Here is a 20,601-nt window from a genome sequence, read left to right on the forward strand (position 1 = left end):
CAAAGATGTTATTTTGCCCCGAGAGTTTGTATTGAATTCCGAGCCAGCGAAGGATGCTAAGTTTGAACCACGAGCGAAGCGAGTGGTTCAAAGATAGAATCCTGAGCGTAGCGAGGAATTCAAAGACTCGAGCGCAAATAAATTTGCACCCGTGCGAAATAGACAACTTTTTATCTCATAAAGCGAGGAAAATGCTAGATGCTCGATACAAGAGGCGCCAGTACCGTGAACAAAGCTTTATTTTCGAAGGTATTTTTACTATTATAGTATTAATCCTCATCAAAATAAAATTGTTCGTCATCTCAAGTGTTTAATTTAGACCAAAATTGCCCTTGTATCATTTCATTTAGAATAATATCTTAGGAGATATCACAAAATTAAAGTAATTTCGACGGCCGCGGCAGTCCGGCAGGGACAGGAGTGTAGAAGGCGGGTAGAGAGGCGCAACGGATCGACGTGATACGTCGCGTCGTTTGCGTGGATACAGTTACTGGAAAATCAAAGAGTACCTACCCGCGGGATTTTTAAAAACCTAAATCTACGCGGACGAAGTCGCGGGTATGAGCTAGTATAACGAATAAACTACAGTAGTCATTCCCCACGCGCCATTCGAAACTACCCCACGAGTGCGTGGGGTACGTGGACCCACAGTGGTGGGTAATTCTGGACACCAATTTTTTTTGTTAAAAGTCTATTGTATTTGGAAAATCTATTTACATCGAATATGAAATCTTCTAACTAAATATTCAGTTTATGCTAATTTTAAGCAATCCATAGTAAGTATGTAGATGGAAAGTAAACGATGAAATTCTAGTACAAACATTTATTTCTTAATGGTTTACGCCTTACATACATAAATACTTATATAACAATCACATTTTCAATTTCATTTTAATATTTTTTATAAACAAAAAACTACAGAAAAATACTTTTCAAGTTCATAGCACGCTGCAAACAAACATAATTTGGTTCTCTTTTGAATATTAACCAATCATACTCAATACACTACATTATTTTCTGCCGCCTACTGTAGCTAGGTACCCGTTCAAATCACAAACCAAATACAGATATTTGTTTCTAGAACGTGTCTACTATTGAGTATGATCGGTTAATCTATATTAGGTACATAAATGTACATATGACTGACTGACTGACTGATCTATCAACGCACAGCTCTAACTACTGGTAAATCGGGCTGGGCATGCAGATAGCTATTATGACATTTGCATTTTTGAAAGGGTAAGAGGGTAATATATGGGTTTTGAAATTTGTGAAGTCCACGCAGACGAAGTCGCGGGAATAAGCTACTATTCCTCGATACAAGTCACGTCGAATCCTTTGAACTTTAATTTCAAACGGTTTAATTTTAGTTGAAGGTGTCATAACATAAAACGGCGTGGTTTGACACGTTGTCTTGCTAAAATATGTATTTCTTACTAGAGAATATAATAATTCTCATATTAATTTCATTAGATAAGTATCTACCTTCAGTGGCGTGCACAGGAGTTCAAGCCAGGGTATGCATTTAGGTATGAACTTATTTTTTACGGCAGGTTATAATGAAAAATAAGCATTGATTTATTACAATGAGGGTAAGCAGTGCGTTTATGCTTCTATGAGCTGCACGCCACTGTCTACCTTATATAAACATAACTCTAATATTAGAACTATAATAAGACAAAATGCCTAATTACTTAACGGTTTTCTTTAAGAACTCATTTACGTTTACGATTATTTACAGTACGCGGCAGAAAATAATGTACATCGACCTTTAGAAGGAGATAGCGGATTTGTAGAGCATTGTCTCTGTCGTCGAGACCGACAAAACGTCATACTTATAGACAGAGACATTGCTCTACAAAGCCGAAATGTCATTCTGAAGGCCACTCTGATACTGTATATCGTACATGTGTATCGGATTCTGTACATTATTTTCTGCCGCGTACTTCACAAAATTATCTAACTAATGGGCGCTGGACCATTCCACAGACGCTAAGTAAGATTTGTTGTTTTTTAACTGACTTCAAAAAGGAAGAGGTTCTCAATTCGGGATGTAAGCTAACTCTGTACCAACTGTTGGACCGTGAAAAGCTAGCAGGCAGACAGATAGACAGACACACTTTCGTAATATTAAGTATATGGATTATTTTGTGTGTTAATTAAAGTGCATAAAATCCGCAATTTTGATTTTTAAGAATTTGAGCTTCGTAGTGACACTCGCGTCATCAAGACGAATCTAATGACGTATCATTTATCAAAATCGGTTGAGCCGTTCAGTAGTTATAAGCGGACATAGGAACGGACATACATACATACCTACAGGTCAAACACATAACCCTCCTTTTGGCTTCGCTGCATTCGGGTAAAAAAGAATATCAGTCACTAGATGACGCCCGCGACTTCGTCCATGTTGATATATTCGTAGGTAGAAAATCTCGTGGGAAGTTTTTTATTTTCCGGAATAAATAATTGCGTACGGGATGCGAGCTATTTATTTCATACGGGATGCAAACTATTGTGTCAAAAATATTTTGAAATAGTTAAACGAACGGATTGTGAAAGGTAACAGACAGACAGATACATTTTCAAATTTATAATGTTAAGTTTGGATACCATCACTGAGCATCCATTCGGAGATAAAGTTCAAAACTAAAACCCGACTTCTCATCTTAATAAACGAACTGAAATTTAATAAGTAAAATTGTTTTTCTGTCCCTTGGTATTTTTAATATTGCATTATACTTAATATTTACATTTTTGTAATTTTCCCATGTTGATATCCCACTCGATACAATAGGAAAAAATTACAGAGTTTCCCAATTTTTTTGAATGTCACATCCGCTACTTTGATTTGAGTCATATAAATTGTAACCTATGTCACCCAGACTACAATAATAAATCGATTGAAACCTAATCCTCACAATCGGTTCAGTAATGTAGGCGCTACAGTGGAAGACACTCAATTACATACCCTTTCTTTTGGCTTTGCCGTAGTTGGGTAAAAAGGTGTCTGGGAATTTTATAAGTACCTACTTATCGTAAAGGATAAGGTAAAACACCGGAGAGCATGATTAGAATTGGTGCCGCGAAAGGTGGAACGGGCGCCGCGCAGTGTACCCTGGGCTGCGCGCTGCACGCAGCCACGTCCTGCGCCAGCACCCACGCCATGCTGCGCAGCAAGTTGCCCGCCGCCTTCGAGCAGGCGCGCCCAGCCAGCGCTACGCATGACACAAACTCGTCACGAGCACTGCCGGCAAACATAAAAACAGTAATTTAGAAAAACTTACTAATACACTGTGAAATTCTTGTGGTTTTAGAGACGAGGCGAAATGACCGTACTATCCATTTCGACCATGCATATTGACCCTAGGCTTAAAATGAAAAAAACTGAATCGAGAAATTTTATTGTTTGGAAAAATTCACGAACCAGTAGTAGTACCCCACCGTGTCGCGTCGCTCTGTTTGAGAACAGCGCGGTTGTCACGCCGCGCCGTGCTCGCACATGAGTTGATGAGTAGATGTGCTGGGATCGCCGCCCACTAATAATGTTTCTCACGTAATATGTGCCAGGACATTAATTTTATTTGAAAAGCTCCTTGTTTTCCAAAATAACAAGTGTAGTCGATAGCCTGACTGAAATTCGGCCTGCAGATAGCTGTTTTGACGTAGACATCCGCTAAAAAGGGATTTTTGAAAACTCAACCCTGGGGTAAAATACGGGTTTGAAAGTGTGGTCCATGCGGACTAAGTCGTGGGCATAAAGTAGTCGATAAAAAATAGTTTACCAGCACAATTCGGTGTTCTTATTAAAGTAAACTATTTGGTGCGAGCGCTCGGAAATGTCGCGCACCGCCAGCTGCAGCTCGTCCACGCAGCGCGACCAGTCCGGCGACACCACTGCCCAGCACGTTGGCTCCTTCAGAAAGTCTAGATAAAACAAGTTTTTAAACAAAAGTTTAAAAAATTACATTTGAAATTCATTAAAAACATTAAACATAAAAAAATAGTTTGGGAATACAGCCACGTACAGCCGCTATGTTTTTTTTATTTTTGTTTTTTTTTTTTCAAAAAATGTATAGCTAGTGTCAATTGAGATGATTTATAGATTCTAACGATACTCCATACATCCAAATCTGGTTAGGAATTTAGAAATTATGGTGGATTAAAGAAACTTACATAGGTACCTATACATACCTACATGAACATTATAGTAGGTACCTACATGTTATTATTAATTTAGAAAAGGTAGCAGGCAGAAATACTGACACACATTCGCATTTATAACATTACTAGAATTTATTACAACCGAAACTAAAGCCAATTAGCGTAAACAAATATATACATACATTAAACGAGCATTGGTCCGCAACTTCGTACTTGAGGCGCAAAGATATAACACACAAAAAGTTACCGAGGAAACCTCTACCAATACATTTTAATTAATGGATGAGATCACCCTTCAGCAATGAGCTGTTTGGCAGAGTGCACGTACTTCGTAGGCCACTAGAATTTGATTCGACAATTGAGCTTTTCTAAGTTTTTAAACACATTAAAAATGGTAGATGAAAAGAAATGCTTTTGGAATAGCGCCAGTAAAACCGTATCCGTTATAAATTGAAATATGCTTTGGGTCAGCTAAAATAATGCGGGAACCCGCATCGTTGCAATATATTACAGTAGAAACTTTTATTTTGTGTGTAACATTTATAAAGACAGCGTTTAAGGCCCAAACAAACAAATCGCGAGACTTCGGGCGCGGCGCAATGCCGGCAACATTATCTAATGTGGCTTCTAGTAAGTTTGTACTTACGAGTTTAATACACAATAGAATGGAAACTTAGCTAAAAATAGATAAAAATCAGTCAAATGTGAGTCAGACGAAGGTTCCGTAATAGCTATAGAAATACATATTCTGTGTAAGTTTCAGGTACATGAGGTTCATGAGATACAGCCCGCTGACACCAACGGATGGAAAGACGGGCGGAGAGCGGAGGCTAAGTAAAAGGGCATATGACTTACGATGTCCGCCTCATAATCGGAGGTCGGGGGTTCGATCCCGAGTACGCACCTCTACTTTTCGGAATTATGTGCGTTTTAAGTAATCAAATATCACTTGCTTTAACGATGAAGGAAAACATCGTGAGCAAACTTGCATGCCTAAGGGTTCTCCATAATGTTCTCAAAGGTGTGTGAAGTCTGCCAATCAAAAACCTTTCTTACTCTGAGAGGAGACCCATTCTCTGTAGTGAGCCGGCGATGGGATAATCATGATGATGTCAAAATCAAAGTTATAATTTTTTCAAAATAGGTATAAATAGATATAAATAACACTTTTTGATGGTCGGTTGTTGGATTTGTAAGATATCATCATCATCATCATCATCATGATCAACCCATCGCCGGCTCACTACAGAGCACGGGCCTCCTCTCAGAGTGAGAAGGGTTTTGGCCATAGTCTACCACACTAGCCATGTGCGGATTGGTAGACTTCACACACCTTTGAAAACATTATGGAGAACTCTCAGGCATGCAGGTTGCCTCACGATGCTTTCCTTCACCGTTAAAGCAATTAGTGATATTTAATTAATTAAAACGCACATAACTCCGAAAAGTCGAAGGTGCGTGCCCGCGGGATCGAACCCCCGACCTCCGATTAGAAGGCGGACCTCCTAACTACTAGGCTATCACAGCTTCTAGTGATATAGTGGTGATAATTTTTAAGCGAACTTAAAACTAAAGCTACGAGGGTTCCAAACGCGCCCAGGTCTGAGAAGAGGCCACAACAAACTCAGATGATCTACGCAAACAGCCATGTTGCAAATTCAGATTGGACTACTTAGTTTTGTGTGCACTATTCAAAGCTACAAGTATAACAGACCTCTACGTAAAGCCGTATTGTTGGTACAGAGGTAACGCATGAGTGCCCTGGCGCCTCCAATCTGCTGCTGCACAAGCTTCTGTCCATCAGTAGGCAGACATCGCCTGATCCAGGCATCCATACACGCCATGCCTGTCTGGTACGCTCTAAATCAAAAATAAGTACAAATTAAGGACAATAAAAATTAAATACAATAAGAATTACGTACAATATGTTCCTGAAGAAACCTAAAAATAAATAGATAATACTTAGTAAGTATAGTAAACTTTGATCTTTCAGGGTTTCCCTTTCCGCCACTTTATACAAATTAGGTAAATATCAAGCAAAAGCAAGAACTGTTCATTAAACACTTCTATACGAATTTTTTTAATTTTTTTTTAATCTGTTATTTTGTAAGGGGCTTTTACAGATAATCTATATGCCAGCCCCATCGTTACAAACTAAATTAAAATCAAACTACATAATTAAACCTTACCATAATTTATACACTTTCATTGCCGAAATGCTCGAAGGTTTGTTCAAAATACAGTTAAAAATACCAATATTCATAAAATTTAAATTTAGTTCACACGTTAGTGCTTCTCTCAAATTATGACTACGAACACATGCCAATAGTAAGTGCGAGACATCTTCTACCTAACCACATACTTCGCAATTGGGAGAATCCCTTTTCCTCATTAAGTGTTTAAACTTGCCTAATGGCATGTGTCCGGACTCCGGACTATACGAATTGGATATGTAATAACAATAACACGACGCGGACGGCCAGTCGTAGCGCGTCTACGTTTTTAGGGCTCTACGTCTGTGTTCTACACGCATCTACACTACAAAGGGTAAAAGGGATCCCAATAAATGTCACTTTGCTGTCTGTCTGTCGCGTGTCTCGGTTCCCTAGCTCGTACACGAAATGAATTACAAACCTGAAATTTTGGTATTTGGTGTAGAACGTTCACCCAAAACCATATTGAATTAGAAATTCAATCAAATTAATTGTCCACGACACACAGCAGAGTGCAAAACAGCAGCAACGCGACTCCCACGTGCACAGTACGTGAACGCCTGCAAGAATTCCTAAAACTCCTTTACAGTCTGCCCAATATGATCTAGATTTTATTTAAAAAGCCGGTCAAGTGCGAATGGGACTCACACAAAAAGGGTTCCATACCATCGTACAAGAAATACAACTCATTATTATATTTTAACTAGCTGATGCCCGCGACTTCGTCCGCGTGGAATTAGGTTTTTAAAAATCCCGTGGGTACTCTTTGATGTTGCGGGATATAAAGTAGCCTATATCACTCTCCAGGTCTTTATGCAAAATCACGTCAATCCATTGCACCGTTGCGACGTGATTGAAGGACTAACCAACAAACAAACACACTTTCGTATAAGGATACTGATTTAGAAATCTTTATTGCACACCGATTGGGGGACGGGGGATGGGGGGGGGGAGTAATTATATACGCTAACAATATTTTGGGCAATTTCATTATTGTTATTTTACATAGTTAGATATTTTTTACGACACTTGTTTTACTAAAAATTAAGTGTATATTAAGTTTGCCATCTTCAAAACTCCGAGTAAACTGTGCAGATTTTTCTACTTATGACCACACCATATTATCAATTGTCAAAAATGACAAGATCTAAATTATATTACTTATAGGTAGGCACATCTCGTACAAAAATATCTTATAACAGAAATTGCCAAATATAATTTGTAATAATTATTCCGGAGGTTTATCGGCGCCTGGTGTGTCCAATGATGTTATTCGCTTGTCTTACCACGAGACAGGTTTGCAGTGGGTGGATACCTCAGACTAAGAATCAAAGAGACTTGGCATCAAAATAATCTTGTTAGAGCAAGCTGGGTGTACCTATAGAAAAGCTCTGAAGAGTGATAAAGACGAAAATACATTTTTTTGTCTTTGTCATAGTTTAGCTTTTTTAGAGGTTTGTTGGGCACAGTTGTCATCTGTGATAGTAATTTATTGCGAATATTACTAGTTTTATTTAGTTTTCTGTTTTAAATTTAGTATTGAAGTTGTGTGAAAATCATTTATATATATACAATAGTGCATTGCTGTGTGATGGGCTGTAAAAGTTGTAGCGAACTCAAATTATGAAACATAACCTTTCATACGTAGGTAAGTATGCTTTCTTTTGTTGGTTTGTCCCTTTCGGGTATACGCGTCTGATAAGTCTCCTTGAATCTTAGTCTGAGGTGGACACGAAGATAAATAAATAAACACCAGTTTCCAAGAAACCACAATTACCGGCAAACACAAACAAAGTTATCGATGACCGCATAGTAAATCATGACACGGAAGCCCTGTTGCGGCTCAGCAGCCCAAGCACAATCATTGCGACCATACCTCGCTCTCGCAAAAAATTCCCGAAAGAGATGAGTCGCATTAATTATTATGCTCCGGCTCCAGGTGAAGGCGGATGTATAGTCCGCGACATGTTGAGATGGCAATCGGGGTATTAGGCGGGGGGACGCCCCGCACACCCACACGTCACGTCGTGTACGGGGCATTCCCTCCCCGATTATCATGCCGACCTGTCGCCTAGGTACTATACGCTCGTTTTTTAGGGTTCCGTACCTCAAAAGGAAAAACGGAACCCTTATAGGATCACTTTGTTGTCTATCTGTCTGTCTGTCAAGAAACCTACTAGGCTAGCTGTAGAATTTCTGTTAATATATTTTAATTGATTTCGTTATCCGATCTCTAATTTCTTAGCTTTTGTTGTTTCTTCGTTACGGTGTGTTAGATTGAATATCTTCGTATTTAAATCATTTTTGCGAATAATTAAACAAGATAAAATAACTGCTTGTTATTTTACAACATGTAGTGTTGTAAAATAACAAGCAGTTACTTTTGACATGTTCATTATTTTACCAATTTCGATATTTATTAATTTTTAAGGTTCCATACCTCAAAATGAAAAAGAACCCTTATAGGATCACTTTGTTGTCTGTCTGTCTGTCTGTCAAGAAACCTACAGGGTACTTCCCGTTGACCTAGAATCATGAAATTAGGCAGGTATGTGGGTCTTATAGCTGGCTTTAGGGGAAAAATCTGAAAACCGTGAATTTAGGGTTAGATCACACAAAAAAAATTAAATTGTGGTCATGAACTAATAATTAGTATTTTTAACTTTTGAAGTAAGATAACTATATCAAGTGGGATATCATATAAAAGGTCTACACCTGTACATTTTAAAACAGATTTTTATTTATTTTTATGCATCATAGTTTTTGAATTATCGTGCAAAATGTCTAAAAAATACGACTGTAGTCCGGAACCCTCATTGCGCGAGCCTGACTCGCACTTGGCCAGTTTTTTGGCAATTTTAGCACTTGACACGCTCTCCTGAGGTCTTTATAATATATACAACCATGCATGCCCCTTGTCAGCACCTCACAAGCTGTGTAAGCGCTCTATTAGTTATACATACTCATAAGGACGATGACTTACAGGCAGTGCGCATCGAGCTCTTGCTTAGTGCGCGGTAATCCTACAGGTGTTCGTGGTGTCGATTCCACACATATCTTCAGCTCACTCGCATCGCAGCTTTCTTCGCTTAGCTGTGCACCACCTCCATCTAGTGATGAAATTACAAGTTATTGATAATTTTCACAAAGATCATGGAACGAGTGTAAAATGCCGCATTATTTAGACTTTAGAGGATGGAACCATAGGTATATTATTAAGCTATTTCGCAAGGCTTTGTTAGTATTTTTTTAATGTACTGGCGCTAATATCTACTAATAGATAGTTTTTACCATAGCGAGCATAGCACTTCAAGGAACGTGTGGCCTATTTGTGACAATGCATATCAATCGATTGCGATTGTTAAGCGCAACGTTGACCCATGTTGGTAATTATATCGGTGAACTACTTTGGAGGTCCGAATTTGACCTTTTCGTTCCCTCCATACCTAGGATAGCTGTGATAACCTAGTGGTTAGGCCTTCTTATCGGAGGTCGGGGGTTCGATCCCGGGCACGCAGCTCTAACTTTTCTGAGTTATGTGCGTTTTATACATTAAATATCACTTGCTTTAACGGTGAAGGAAAATATCGTGAGGAAACCTGCATGCCTGAGATCTCCATAATGTTCTCAAAGGTGTGTGAAGTCTACCAATCCGCACATGGCCAGAGTGGTAGACTGTGGCCAAACCCCTTCTCACTCTTGAGAGGAGATCCGTGCTCTGTAGTGAGCCGGCGATGGGTTGATTATGATGATGATGATACCTAGGATAATGCGTTAATCCATTTGGTCCCGGTTATTATCACAAGCACCTGATATTACCTAACTGTAAAAACCTAAGAGTCGCGTTCTCTTCGTATCCTTTGGTCTCATAATAATTGAAAAAGTTTTCGTCTGGACGTCAAGGTTTCCATTTACTAGTTTTTGGTCACCTGATCCTCTATTGTTGGTAATAAAATAAGTAATAACAAGATTAGATAGAGGCCTTGGGGTTTTCACCTGAGCAAAATATTGTGAACAAAGCTCAGAAGTAGGTATATACAGATTCCATGATAAAGGAGGAATCTACCTATAAGTACCTATTTTACATAAGATATGTTTGAAAGGACACATCAAGAAATTAATTGTCATTGCAGACGTAGACCAATAAACATAAAGCCACCCGACCCGAGACATTGTATTGCGTTACGAGAGTATGAAATTGAGATTTCTTACTTATCAGTAAATGATACAGTATTAATACCTATTTATATGATGGAGTTACAGAGCTTTCTAATGGAGATAGGTATGTATTTCTAATTCCGAGAAAGATATTTTTTTCGAGATACTTTATTTATTTATTTTATACTTTATTTATTTATTGCACACAACACAAAGTAAACATAAAATGAACATACAAGGATCTTCATCTAATAGCTGTAGCATGCAAAGGCGGCCTTATCGATCCTTAATACTTAATAAACCAGGAAAATCTAAAAGTTACATGTTGGCCATTTGCGTGGGTGGTAGATCTGACTCCTGACTAGGTTATCTGTATCTAGGATGTCATTTCCATTCCCGATGCGGTTTGCAGCTTATGAGTTTACATAGGTTAACATAGTAAATAGATGACACTACATTTATTTTTGTACTTTGTACTTCTCAAATCACAAAACTCCAAAAACTAGTAATACCATTCACAAAATTAAATAATAAAACGCCAATCTACCCGCTTTTAAAAGTGGGCACGCGGTGTTTAGATGCGGGCGGCGGCCGGTGACGTTTCAACTGCGTAACCGATACATATATAGCTGCTCGTGCTGATTCACTGATTGACTGACTGACTCACTCATTGATCACCTCTCCTGAACATTTTTGTATGAAAATTTTTTTTTACTGATATATTCGTATAGAAGACAAAAATTTATTCGGAACAAAAATAAGGAGAGAGCTGATGATTGAGGATTTCGGAGACAAGTGAAGAGCACGCTTACGGTATTGAAGATAGGTGGGGGTGCTTGAGCAAATGTCATTCGAAACGTCATCCAATTGCCAATGAGCTGAAAAAAAATTCAAAATGGCGAAAAAAAGATGGCCGCCATACAAACTTCGTCGGTGTCTATCTCGGAGAGTATAAAAAATGGAAGAGTAGTTTCTTCGCAAAAGATGATCAAGATCCGAAGGTTTACTCGAAGAATAGAAAAAATTCAAGATGACGGAATTTATTTTTCCATAGAAAATGTATGGCAAATAAAGTCCACGTTTTGAAAAACTAACGCTGCATGCTCGTGGACCACTTCAGTGGTTCGCGCACCCACGCACCCTACTAGTTGATATATTATGCAGTTTGCAATATTAGCCGTTGATTGCAAAGTCGGCTGGGCAGCGCTTGGGAAGCTTCGAGATGTCTTCTCGTCCAAAATTCCTCAGTGCTTGCAGTGATGATGATAGTGCCTTCATGGCATCGCGTCGCAATAAAAGGTATCTACGCGTACTGATGCTACGTTAACTAAGTTAAGTAATTTTTTTAATGGGTACAAAAAGCAACTAAATAAAATTCGTTCACTAAAATATTATTTTCTTTGTCATATTTTCATAGCTAGTTCTTCTCGGTACCAGTAGTAAATGGTTAATTCAATTATTTGACGATTCAAAAGCACTTGTAAAAGTTTACTTGAATGAAAACATATTCAATTCTATTCTAGTAATAAGTCGCGGTGTCACAAAAGATTGTAAGGATTATGGTTTTCGGCATACTTATAGTTGAAAAAAAAAACAGCCAAGTGCGAGTCCGGCTCGCGCAACGAGGATTCCGTATCTTTTCAACATTTTACACGATAATTCAAAAACTATGATGCATAAAAATAAATAAAATGAATAAATCTGTTTTAGAATGCACAGGTGAATACCTTTCATATGATACCCCACTTGATATACCTAGTTATCTTTATCTATAACTAGATGATGCCCGCGACTTCGTCCGCGTGGATTTTAGGTTTTTTTAAATCCCGTGGGAACTCTTTAATTTTCCAGTATAAAAAGTAGCATATGTCCTTCCCCACGATGTAAGCTAACTCTTTACCAAATTTCATCAAAATCGGTTGAACTGTTGGGCCGTGAAAAGCTAGCAGACAGACAGACAGACAGACAGACAGACAGACAGACGGACAGACAGACAGACACACTTTCGCATTTATAATATAAGTATGGATATTGGATATGGATTGAAAATACTAATTATTAGTTCATGACCACTATTGAATTTTTTGTGCGTGATGTAACCACAAATTCACGGTTTTCAGATTTTTCTCCGAATGTCTGCTATAAGACCTACCTACCTGTCAAATTTCATGATTGTATAGATCAACGGGAAGTAGCCTATAGGTTTCTTGACAGACAGACAGATAGACAGACAGACAACAAAGTGATCCTTTAAGGGTTCCGTTTTTCCTTTTGAGGTACATAGCCTTAAAAAGTGGTAAGTATACCTACCTATCAATTCAAAGAATCATCAATAAAAAATCAAAAGGGTCATGTCAATTTTTATATTAGGTACTCTTTGTCATCATAACAAGTAAATTACAGGCTGAAGATGAGTGGCCAAAGACCTTTATTATTACTTCCTACATTCATGCGAGTGCTCTAATAATGGGTCCAGTTGTCAACACCTACAAAGCAACAAGACTTTGACATTGTACATGAAATAATTATTGATGATTGTTAACTAGCACCAATAGTTACGGCGACGTGACGACTTGGTTCATTGCATTTAACGCGGTAATTTTGCACTACCAAAGTGTCGTATCAGAAACTCAAGAACAATATTGTCCTCGGACTCGGTTATTACTTATTTTACTTATTTTATTACGAATGATTAAAACAGCTTACGACAACTCTTACTTTTAAAGACCCCGGCTAGTTTGCCGTCGGCTTGTCATGCCACTAGATCAGTCGACTTTGCTGTGCGTAAGATATTAAAAATAAAATATGTACTACCTAGCACTTTTTCCTTATCCCAAAAACTAAATTAATCTAAATCTTCCCGAATTTATAATGCACCAATATGATTTGGTGCAGAGTAAAAGAAAATAATATGATGTTCTGATTTATAACGCCGTTAAAATAGATAATGGATATTTAATGGATTCGATCCCGGGCATGCAGCTTTAAATTTTCGGAGGTATGTGCGTTTTAAGCAATTAAAGATCATTCGCTGTAACGATGAAGAAAAACATCGTGAGGAAACTTGCATGCCTGAGTGTTCTCCATAATTTTCTCTAAGGCGTGTGCAGTCTGCTAATCCGCACCTGACTCAGAGACCGATGCTCAGCATGATGATGATGATGTACACAGATAAAGCCTAAGCCCAACTATGGGACTAAATCCTACCTCGTTAAATTCAACAGTAGCCGATATAAAAATAAGCATGCTTACTTGCAATAAATACAACAGCAAATATTAAGAAAAACATATTGTTCGTTCTATCAGTAGCACTTTTAAAAATGTAAACACAAGCACATTGTAGTCGTAACTTCAACGTAACTTGGAGTGTACGCTCAAAATGGGATGTAGAAACGTCCATACAGGAGCGACTCTCCCTATATACTACCGTTGAGATGAAAACTTGGCCTGAAACTAGGTGAAATAGCTTTTGCAGATGTTAATAATTCAGTATCCGTTATTCATGAAAAGTTTCCATGTTCAAATTTTTTTATTTGGTTCTAGAGTTTTTCATTTAGTTTAACATTCCTATAGGTATTTGTTTCATTTCAAAACTTGTGTTGAACCGAACCGTTGAATTGGTAATGAACCGTTTCATAATGCAATAACTTCCACTGCTACACTTTTATACTCCGTGGCTGCATTGCACTGACTGGTGTTTTCGCTGTGGCAAGTAATTAAATCAAAATAATTTTATATTATAAAATGTCTATTATTTCGCAAAAGTGTAGAAGTCTTGGGATTCCTTTAACTATAGAAAACCATGTAAATCGTGTGAATGTGAAAGTAGTGTTTGTTTGCTTTCAAATTATTTTACATACAACGTCATGTAATTTAACTTTATTTAATTTAAAATCATTTTTGTGAAAATCGCTAGCGAAACTTATTAATAAAAACAAGGAAAAGGTGACTGACTGACTGATGTATCAACGCACAGCTCAAACCACTGGACGAATCAGGCTGAAATTTGACATTACAGAATAGCTATTTATGACTTAGGCATACGTTAAGTAATATTTTTTTTAATTCAACACCTAAGAGGGTACAATTTTCACATTTTTAGGGTTCTGTACCTCAAAAGGAAAAACGGAACCCTTATAGGATCACTTTGTTGTCTGTCGGTCTATCTATTTGTCTGTCTGTCTGTCGGTCTGTCAAGAAACCTACAGGATACTTCCCGTTGATCTAGAATCATGAAATTTGGTAGATAGGTAGGTCTTATAGCAGACGTTCGAGGAAAACTCTGAAAACCGTGAATTTGTGGTTACATACCACAAAAAAAATTAAATTGTTAATCAGTACCCTTATTATAAATGCGAAAGTGTGTTTGTTTGTTGATTTATTGGTTTATTGGTTTGTTGGTTTGTCCTTAATCACGTCGCAACGGTGCAACGGATTGACGTGATTTTTTGCATGGGTATAGATAAAGACCTGGAGAGTGACATAGGCTGCTTTTCATCCAGGAAAGTCAAAGAGTTCCCACGGGATTTTTAAAAATCTAATTCCACGCGGACGAAGTCGCGGGCATCAGCTAGTAATTAATATTTTCAATTTATCAATTTTTAATATATCAAGTAGGGTATCATATTATGAAAGGTCTCACCTGTGCATTCTAAAACAGATTTTTATTTATTTTTATGCATCATAGTTTTTGAATGATCGTGTAAAATGTCGAAAAAATACGACTGTAGTACGGAACCCTCGCTGCGAGAGCCTGACTCGCACTTGGCCAGTTTTCGGAAATGCCACCACCAAGGAGGTAAAATGGACGTGAATATTTGAATGACAGTCGGTCATTTGGGCTTTCGACTAAAAAATATAGAATAAGTAAAGTAGGTATACTTATGTTATTGGTCTCGACTCTCGATTTCAGGGCTATAGGAAATTCTAAGAGGATAAGGAGAATTTTACAGATAGGAAGATATTTATTTTGTACCAGATGATGATGATGATGATGCCCGCGACTTCGACCGCGTGGATTTAGGTTTTTGAATTCCCGTGGGAACTCTTTAAATTGCCGGGCTAAAAAGTAGCCTATATCCGTCCCCGGGATGTAATCTAACTCAGTACCAAATTTCATCAGAATTGGTTAAACGGTTGGGCCGTGAAAATCTAGCAGACAGACAGACAGACACACTTTCGCATTTATAATATTAGTATGGATAAGTACATATTATATCAGTAACCTTCCCGCAAGTTCCAACAACGAATGTACCTACTTACCTACTTTCATTGCAATTGGATTAATGGTATGGTAGGAACGCATAATTAGGAACAAACAAACAAGTAAATCGTTTTCTTTAATTTCTATTAATGTCACCAGACAAAAAGCAGAATGCGCGTCCAATTTAATCACTACCCATATTATCACAACCGATATTATAAATACGAAAGTGGGTTTGTTTGTTGGTTTCCTGGTTTGCCCTTCAATTACGTCACAACGGAGCAACGGATTGCCGTGATTTTTCGCATGGGTAGTTAAAGATCTGGAGAGTGACATAGGCTACTTTTTATCCCTGAAAATCAAAGAGATCCCACGAGATTTTAAAAATCTAAATCCACGCGTAGTTTGGGACGCCCTCCAGCACGATGGACCGACGATATAAAGAGTGTGGTGAAGTCCTATGTCCAACAGTGGACGTCCACAGGAGGATGATGATGATGATGATGATGATGATGATGATGAAATCCACGCGGACGAAGTCGTGAGCATCAGCTTTTTATCTATAAATACCTACTTAACAAAATACCCTCAAGCATAGGAAGTAACCTGATTGAAACATTTCGCATTCCCTTATCTTAATTAAAACTGAAATGGGCAACAATTTGGTAAAATTAGACTTGGGCGGGAAAACACCTTTAAGAAAGGTAAGTAGGTATACGCCGCCTACAGATATTAGGGTTGATTCCGTAATGACTATCTTTAAAATGAAAAAGTTGTAAAAAAAGGAGTTGCACAAGTGCGAGTCAGGCTCGCGCACCGAGGGTTCCGTACTACAGTCGTATTTTTTCGCCATTTTGCACGATAAATCAAAAACTATTATGCATAAAAAAATAAAAATCTATTTTAGAATGTACAACCCTTTCATAATTATGATATCCCACTTGGTATTATGATATCCCACGTTGGTTTCAGATTTTCCCCCTAATGTCTGCTATAAGACCTAACTACCTGCCAAATTTTATGGTTCTAGGTCAACGGGAAGTACTCTGTAGGTTTCTTGATAGACAGGCAGACAGACAGACAACGAAGTGATCCTATTAGGGTTCTTTTTCATTTTGAGGTATGGAACCTTAAAAATTAATAAATATCGAAATTGGTAAAATAATGAACATGTCAAAAGTAGTAGTGTTTAATTATTCACAAAAATGATTTAAATACGAAGATATTCAATCTAACACACCGTAACGAAGAAACAACAAAAGCTAAGAAATTAGAGATCGGATAACGAAATCAATTAAAATATATTAACAGAAATTCTACAGCAGTCGAAATTTCCAAATATCAACAATACATATATACGGTAGGTAGGTATAATATAAGGGAAAATGCGAGACGCAAATCTTGTACTTATATTTTAATTAAGACATTTGGTGTGGTTGCTTTGCGTCAATAAATATAGGCATAAGTACCTAGTAGGAAGTAGTAAGTAGTAGTAAGTAGTAGTAAGTAGTAGTAAGTAGTATTAAGTAGTAGTAGTAGTAGTAAGTAGTAAGTAGTAAGATATGTTTTCCTTTTTTATTTCTTCGTGCTGAAAAATTGCAGCAGTAAAAAGAAAAACCAGCCAAGTGTGAGTCAGACTCGCGCGCCGAGGGCTCCGTCGTTTTTTATTTTTTAGACATTTTTCACGAATAAATCAAAAACTAAAATGCTTTAAAATAAATAAAACACTGTTTTAGAATGTATAGGTAAAACCCTTTCATATAATGATACCCCATTTGGTATATTATCTTACTTTGAAAGTTGAAAGTACTAATAATAATTTGTTCATGAACACATTTTTTTTTGTGTGATGTAGTAACCACAAATTCACAGTTGTCTGTCTGTCTGTCTGTCTGTCTGTCCGTCCGTCCGTCCGTCCGTCCGTCCGTCCGTCCGTCCGTCGGTCGGTCGGTCGGTCGGTCGGTCGGTCGGTCGGTCGGTCGGTCGGTCGGTCGGTCGGTCGGTCGGTCGGTCGGTCGGTCGGTCCGTCCGTCCGTCCGTCCGTCCGTATGTATAGGTACAACGCCAATGTACCCATCAATAACCAAACGATAATAACACGACGGATGCTTTTCTAGGTTCATGCTGCTTTATGAGGCATCTGCGCCTCTAGTATACGGCACCTCTCTGTCCATGATATCAATTTTATTAATAAAGAAACATAAAAGAAACCTCTTCATGTTCAAGCTCTCAGCTTTTAAAAATAATTTGATTAATTGAAATAGCTTTCGTCTTAATACAAGACATGCCTACTTACCTATCTCAAAGAAGAAAGCAAGAAGTCATTGAATTAATTCCCTTCTTAATAATTTAAAAAAAAAAAAAAAAAAGCAAAAAAAAAAAAAAAAAATTCCCTTCTCAATCTGGTTTTTTTAAATACTTACTTAATATTATTTTCCTGTGAATAAAAGATCCAAGCTTTCATAGATCATTCTATTTTAGGCAGTGATGTGGTTATCTCAGGTGAAACAAATTACTTTAATTGAATCGAGAAGTAAATTTTAAATATTTCCTTGTCATTATTTTTGCCGGCTAACTACCTAGTCGCTACTGTGTTTTTCTTTCTTTTTTCTAGCTTTCTCCTCTGACACACTTAACTTAACTTTGCACTTGCTAAGTGTGTCTCAAAGTTGCAAATTTAAATTTTAATTGAAGAGTATGAATTATTGAGATAGCTAGTCTTTATTTTCACAAGCAATCTAGGTATCCATATACTTAGTTATATTGCTCTTATTATTTTATTGTTATGTATTGTATTCTTATACTTAAGCCAATGTTATTACTGGATAGTTCATTCATGTATGCCTACATAACTATTATGTAGATACGTGGCATCCTCGTTTTAGGTTTACATGTATGTTGTTGTTCTATCGTTCACTCTTGGTAAGTACCTAAAAACACACTGATTCAACAATATAAATTATTAACAGCAGACCACATTAATAATAACTTAACTACACGTTTGGTAAAAAGCTGTGGTTGCCTAGTGGTTAGGACGTCCGCCTTACAATCGGAGGTCGGGGGTTCGATCCCGGGCACGCACCTCTAACTTTTCGGAGTTATGTGCGTTTTTAATTAATTAAAATATCACTTGCTTTAACGGTGACGGAAAACATCGTGAGGAAACCTGCATGCCTGAGAGTTCTCCATAATGTTCTCAAAGGTGTGTGAAGTCTGCCAATCCCCACTTAGCCAGCGTGGTAGACTATGGCCAAAACCCTTCTCACTCTGAGAGGAGACCTGTGCTCTGTAGTGAGCCGGTGATGGGTTGATCATGATGATGATGATGATGTTTGGTACGTGTTATTTCATATATTTTTCACAATACATGCCATTTTCGCGGCGCCTCGCGATTTTGGCTTTAGTCCAACAGTTGATCTTATCTCATTTCAGTTGTCACCGAGTAAGCTTTTTACACACATTAACGTCTTCGGCAAAAGGAACTGGATTATTTATTTTATGTATTTGTGACTCGGAAACAAATAATTTTACTAGGAACCAGGAACTTACCCCTAAAAATCTTTTCCTTAAACCGGTTCCCTACTACTGTATTCGTAAATAGGTGATAGGTATCATAACAATTTCACAGCAGCGCTCTACAGTTGGTGCAGTGATGCCACTTGACCGAGGATGCGCTTTTGCCTCAGGCGAGGCGCATCAGAATTTGCCGAAACCCCAATGCCTCGCGAGGCTACTGTATTTAGTGGGTATAGTTAATTGTGGAATTATGTCCGATTAACTGATCATAATTGAATTTTGCACAGAAATCTTGAAAGGCCGATTTTAATGAGACTTTTGCAGGTACCTAGGCAATACCTACTAATAACAGAAGTCATCATGGCTACTTTTTGTCCCGAAATAACAAAGTATTCCATTCGGGATTTTTCACCATCCTAAATGAACGTGGTTGAAGACCTTAAATACAAATAGGGATAGATTTTAGAGAAGAATAGATAAATATAGTAAGACTAAATATTGAAGTAGGTACCAATATTCTTTTCTTCTTTTAGATAGGCAGGCACATTTGATTTCCGTTTACCTGCCGTCAAGTGGAGCGGTGGCACTTGTATTCCCGTTAGGTACGAAATTGTGACATTTTCCGGCGATCGAAGCTTCTGTTTCCGGCAGTTTTGCCCGTCATGGAGGGTTGAAAGAGTATCATAGGGTATCATTCTTTAGATATCCATACTTTCATAGCATAACTCGAACCTCGATAGCTCAAACGCTAAAGGAGCGGACTGAAATCCGAAAGGACGCCGCCGTTTTAAACTCCGTCCGTTGCACTCTAATACTATAATTCAATATAATATAATACTCAAAACTATAATTCAATGCTGGAGTAGACACTCCCAGTCACTCTCAGTAAAACTGTGGTGTGGTAAAACTTCATAATATCTAAATGTAGAGGCGGAGCCGTTGACAAATTGTGATTGGTGACAGTAAAATCTAAAGTCATGTTCTCATAATATTATGATAATGTAATTAGTTACCCTAACGTACCGTGTACCCGAGGCCACGATTCGAGACATTGTCGAGTTTGTTACGTTCAAAGCATTTTATCGTGGAAAGCAAAATTATACCTTCACAAAACAAGTCAAGTCCAATTAGGGAAACACTAACAATGAAAACTCCTAACATACTTAGTCACAGATAAAGGATGAAAACAGAGGTAGGACCAGATAGCTAGAAACATTATACTTATTCAAATTTTGCTCGTAAATTAACTAAATTCTGTCACCTCGTTACCGACATACCTAATATCGGCATAGGTACACATCATGTGACTATAACGTAGTAGATAGGTAGGTATATTTCTCAAATAAA

The 20,601-nt window shown here is 37.8% G+C and overlaps 1 protein-coding gene across 2 annotated transcripts; it reads right to left on the reverse strand.

Moving 5' to 3' along the window:
• Window positions 1-846: 846 nt before the first annotated feature.
• On the reverse strand, window positions 847-19,883 carry LOC117986601 (uncharacterized). 2 transcript variants are annotated; one of them, XM_069501860.1, is made up of 5 exons: window positions 19,766-19,883; window positions 9,361-9,487; window positions 5,879-6,024; window positions 3,786-3,927; window positions 847-3,247 (listed from the first exon to the last, which is right to left on the reverse strand). In XM_069501860.1, the coding sequence occupies exons 3-5, from the start codon at window positions 6,006-6,008 to the stop codon at window positions 3,034-3,036; spliced, it is 486 nt and encodes a 161-aa protein (XP_069357961.1). In that variant the 5' UTR covers window positions 6,009-6,024; window positions 9,361-9,487; window positions 19,766-19,883; the 3' UTR covers window positions 847-3,033. The 2 variants fall into 2 exon arrangements, with proteins under 2 accessions (XP_069357961.1, XP_034829360.1); XM_034973469.2 differs by lacking the exon at window positions 19,766-19,883 and adding an exon at window positions 13,788-13,941.
• Window positions 19,884-20,601: the final 718 nt, after the last annotated feature.

This window comes from Maniola hyperantus, chromosome 11 (assembly GCF_902806685.2).
Source record: "Maniola hyperantus chromosome 11, iAphHyp1.2, whole genome shotgun sequence".
NCBI classification, from domain to species: domain Eukaryota; kingdom Metazoa; phylum Arthropoda; class Insecta; order Lepidoptera; family Nymphalidae; genus Maniola; species Maniola hyperantus.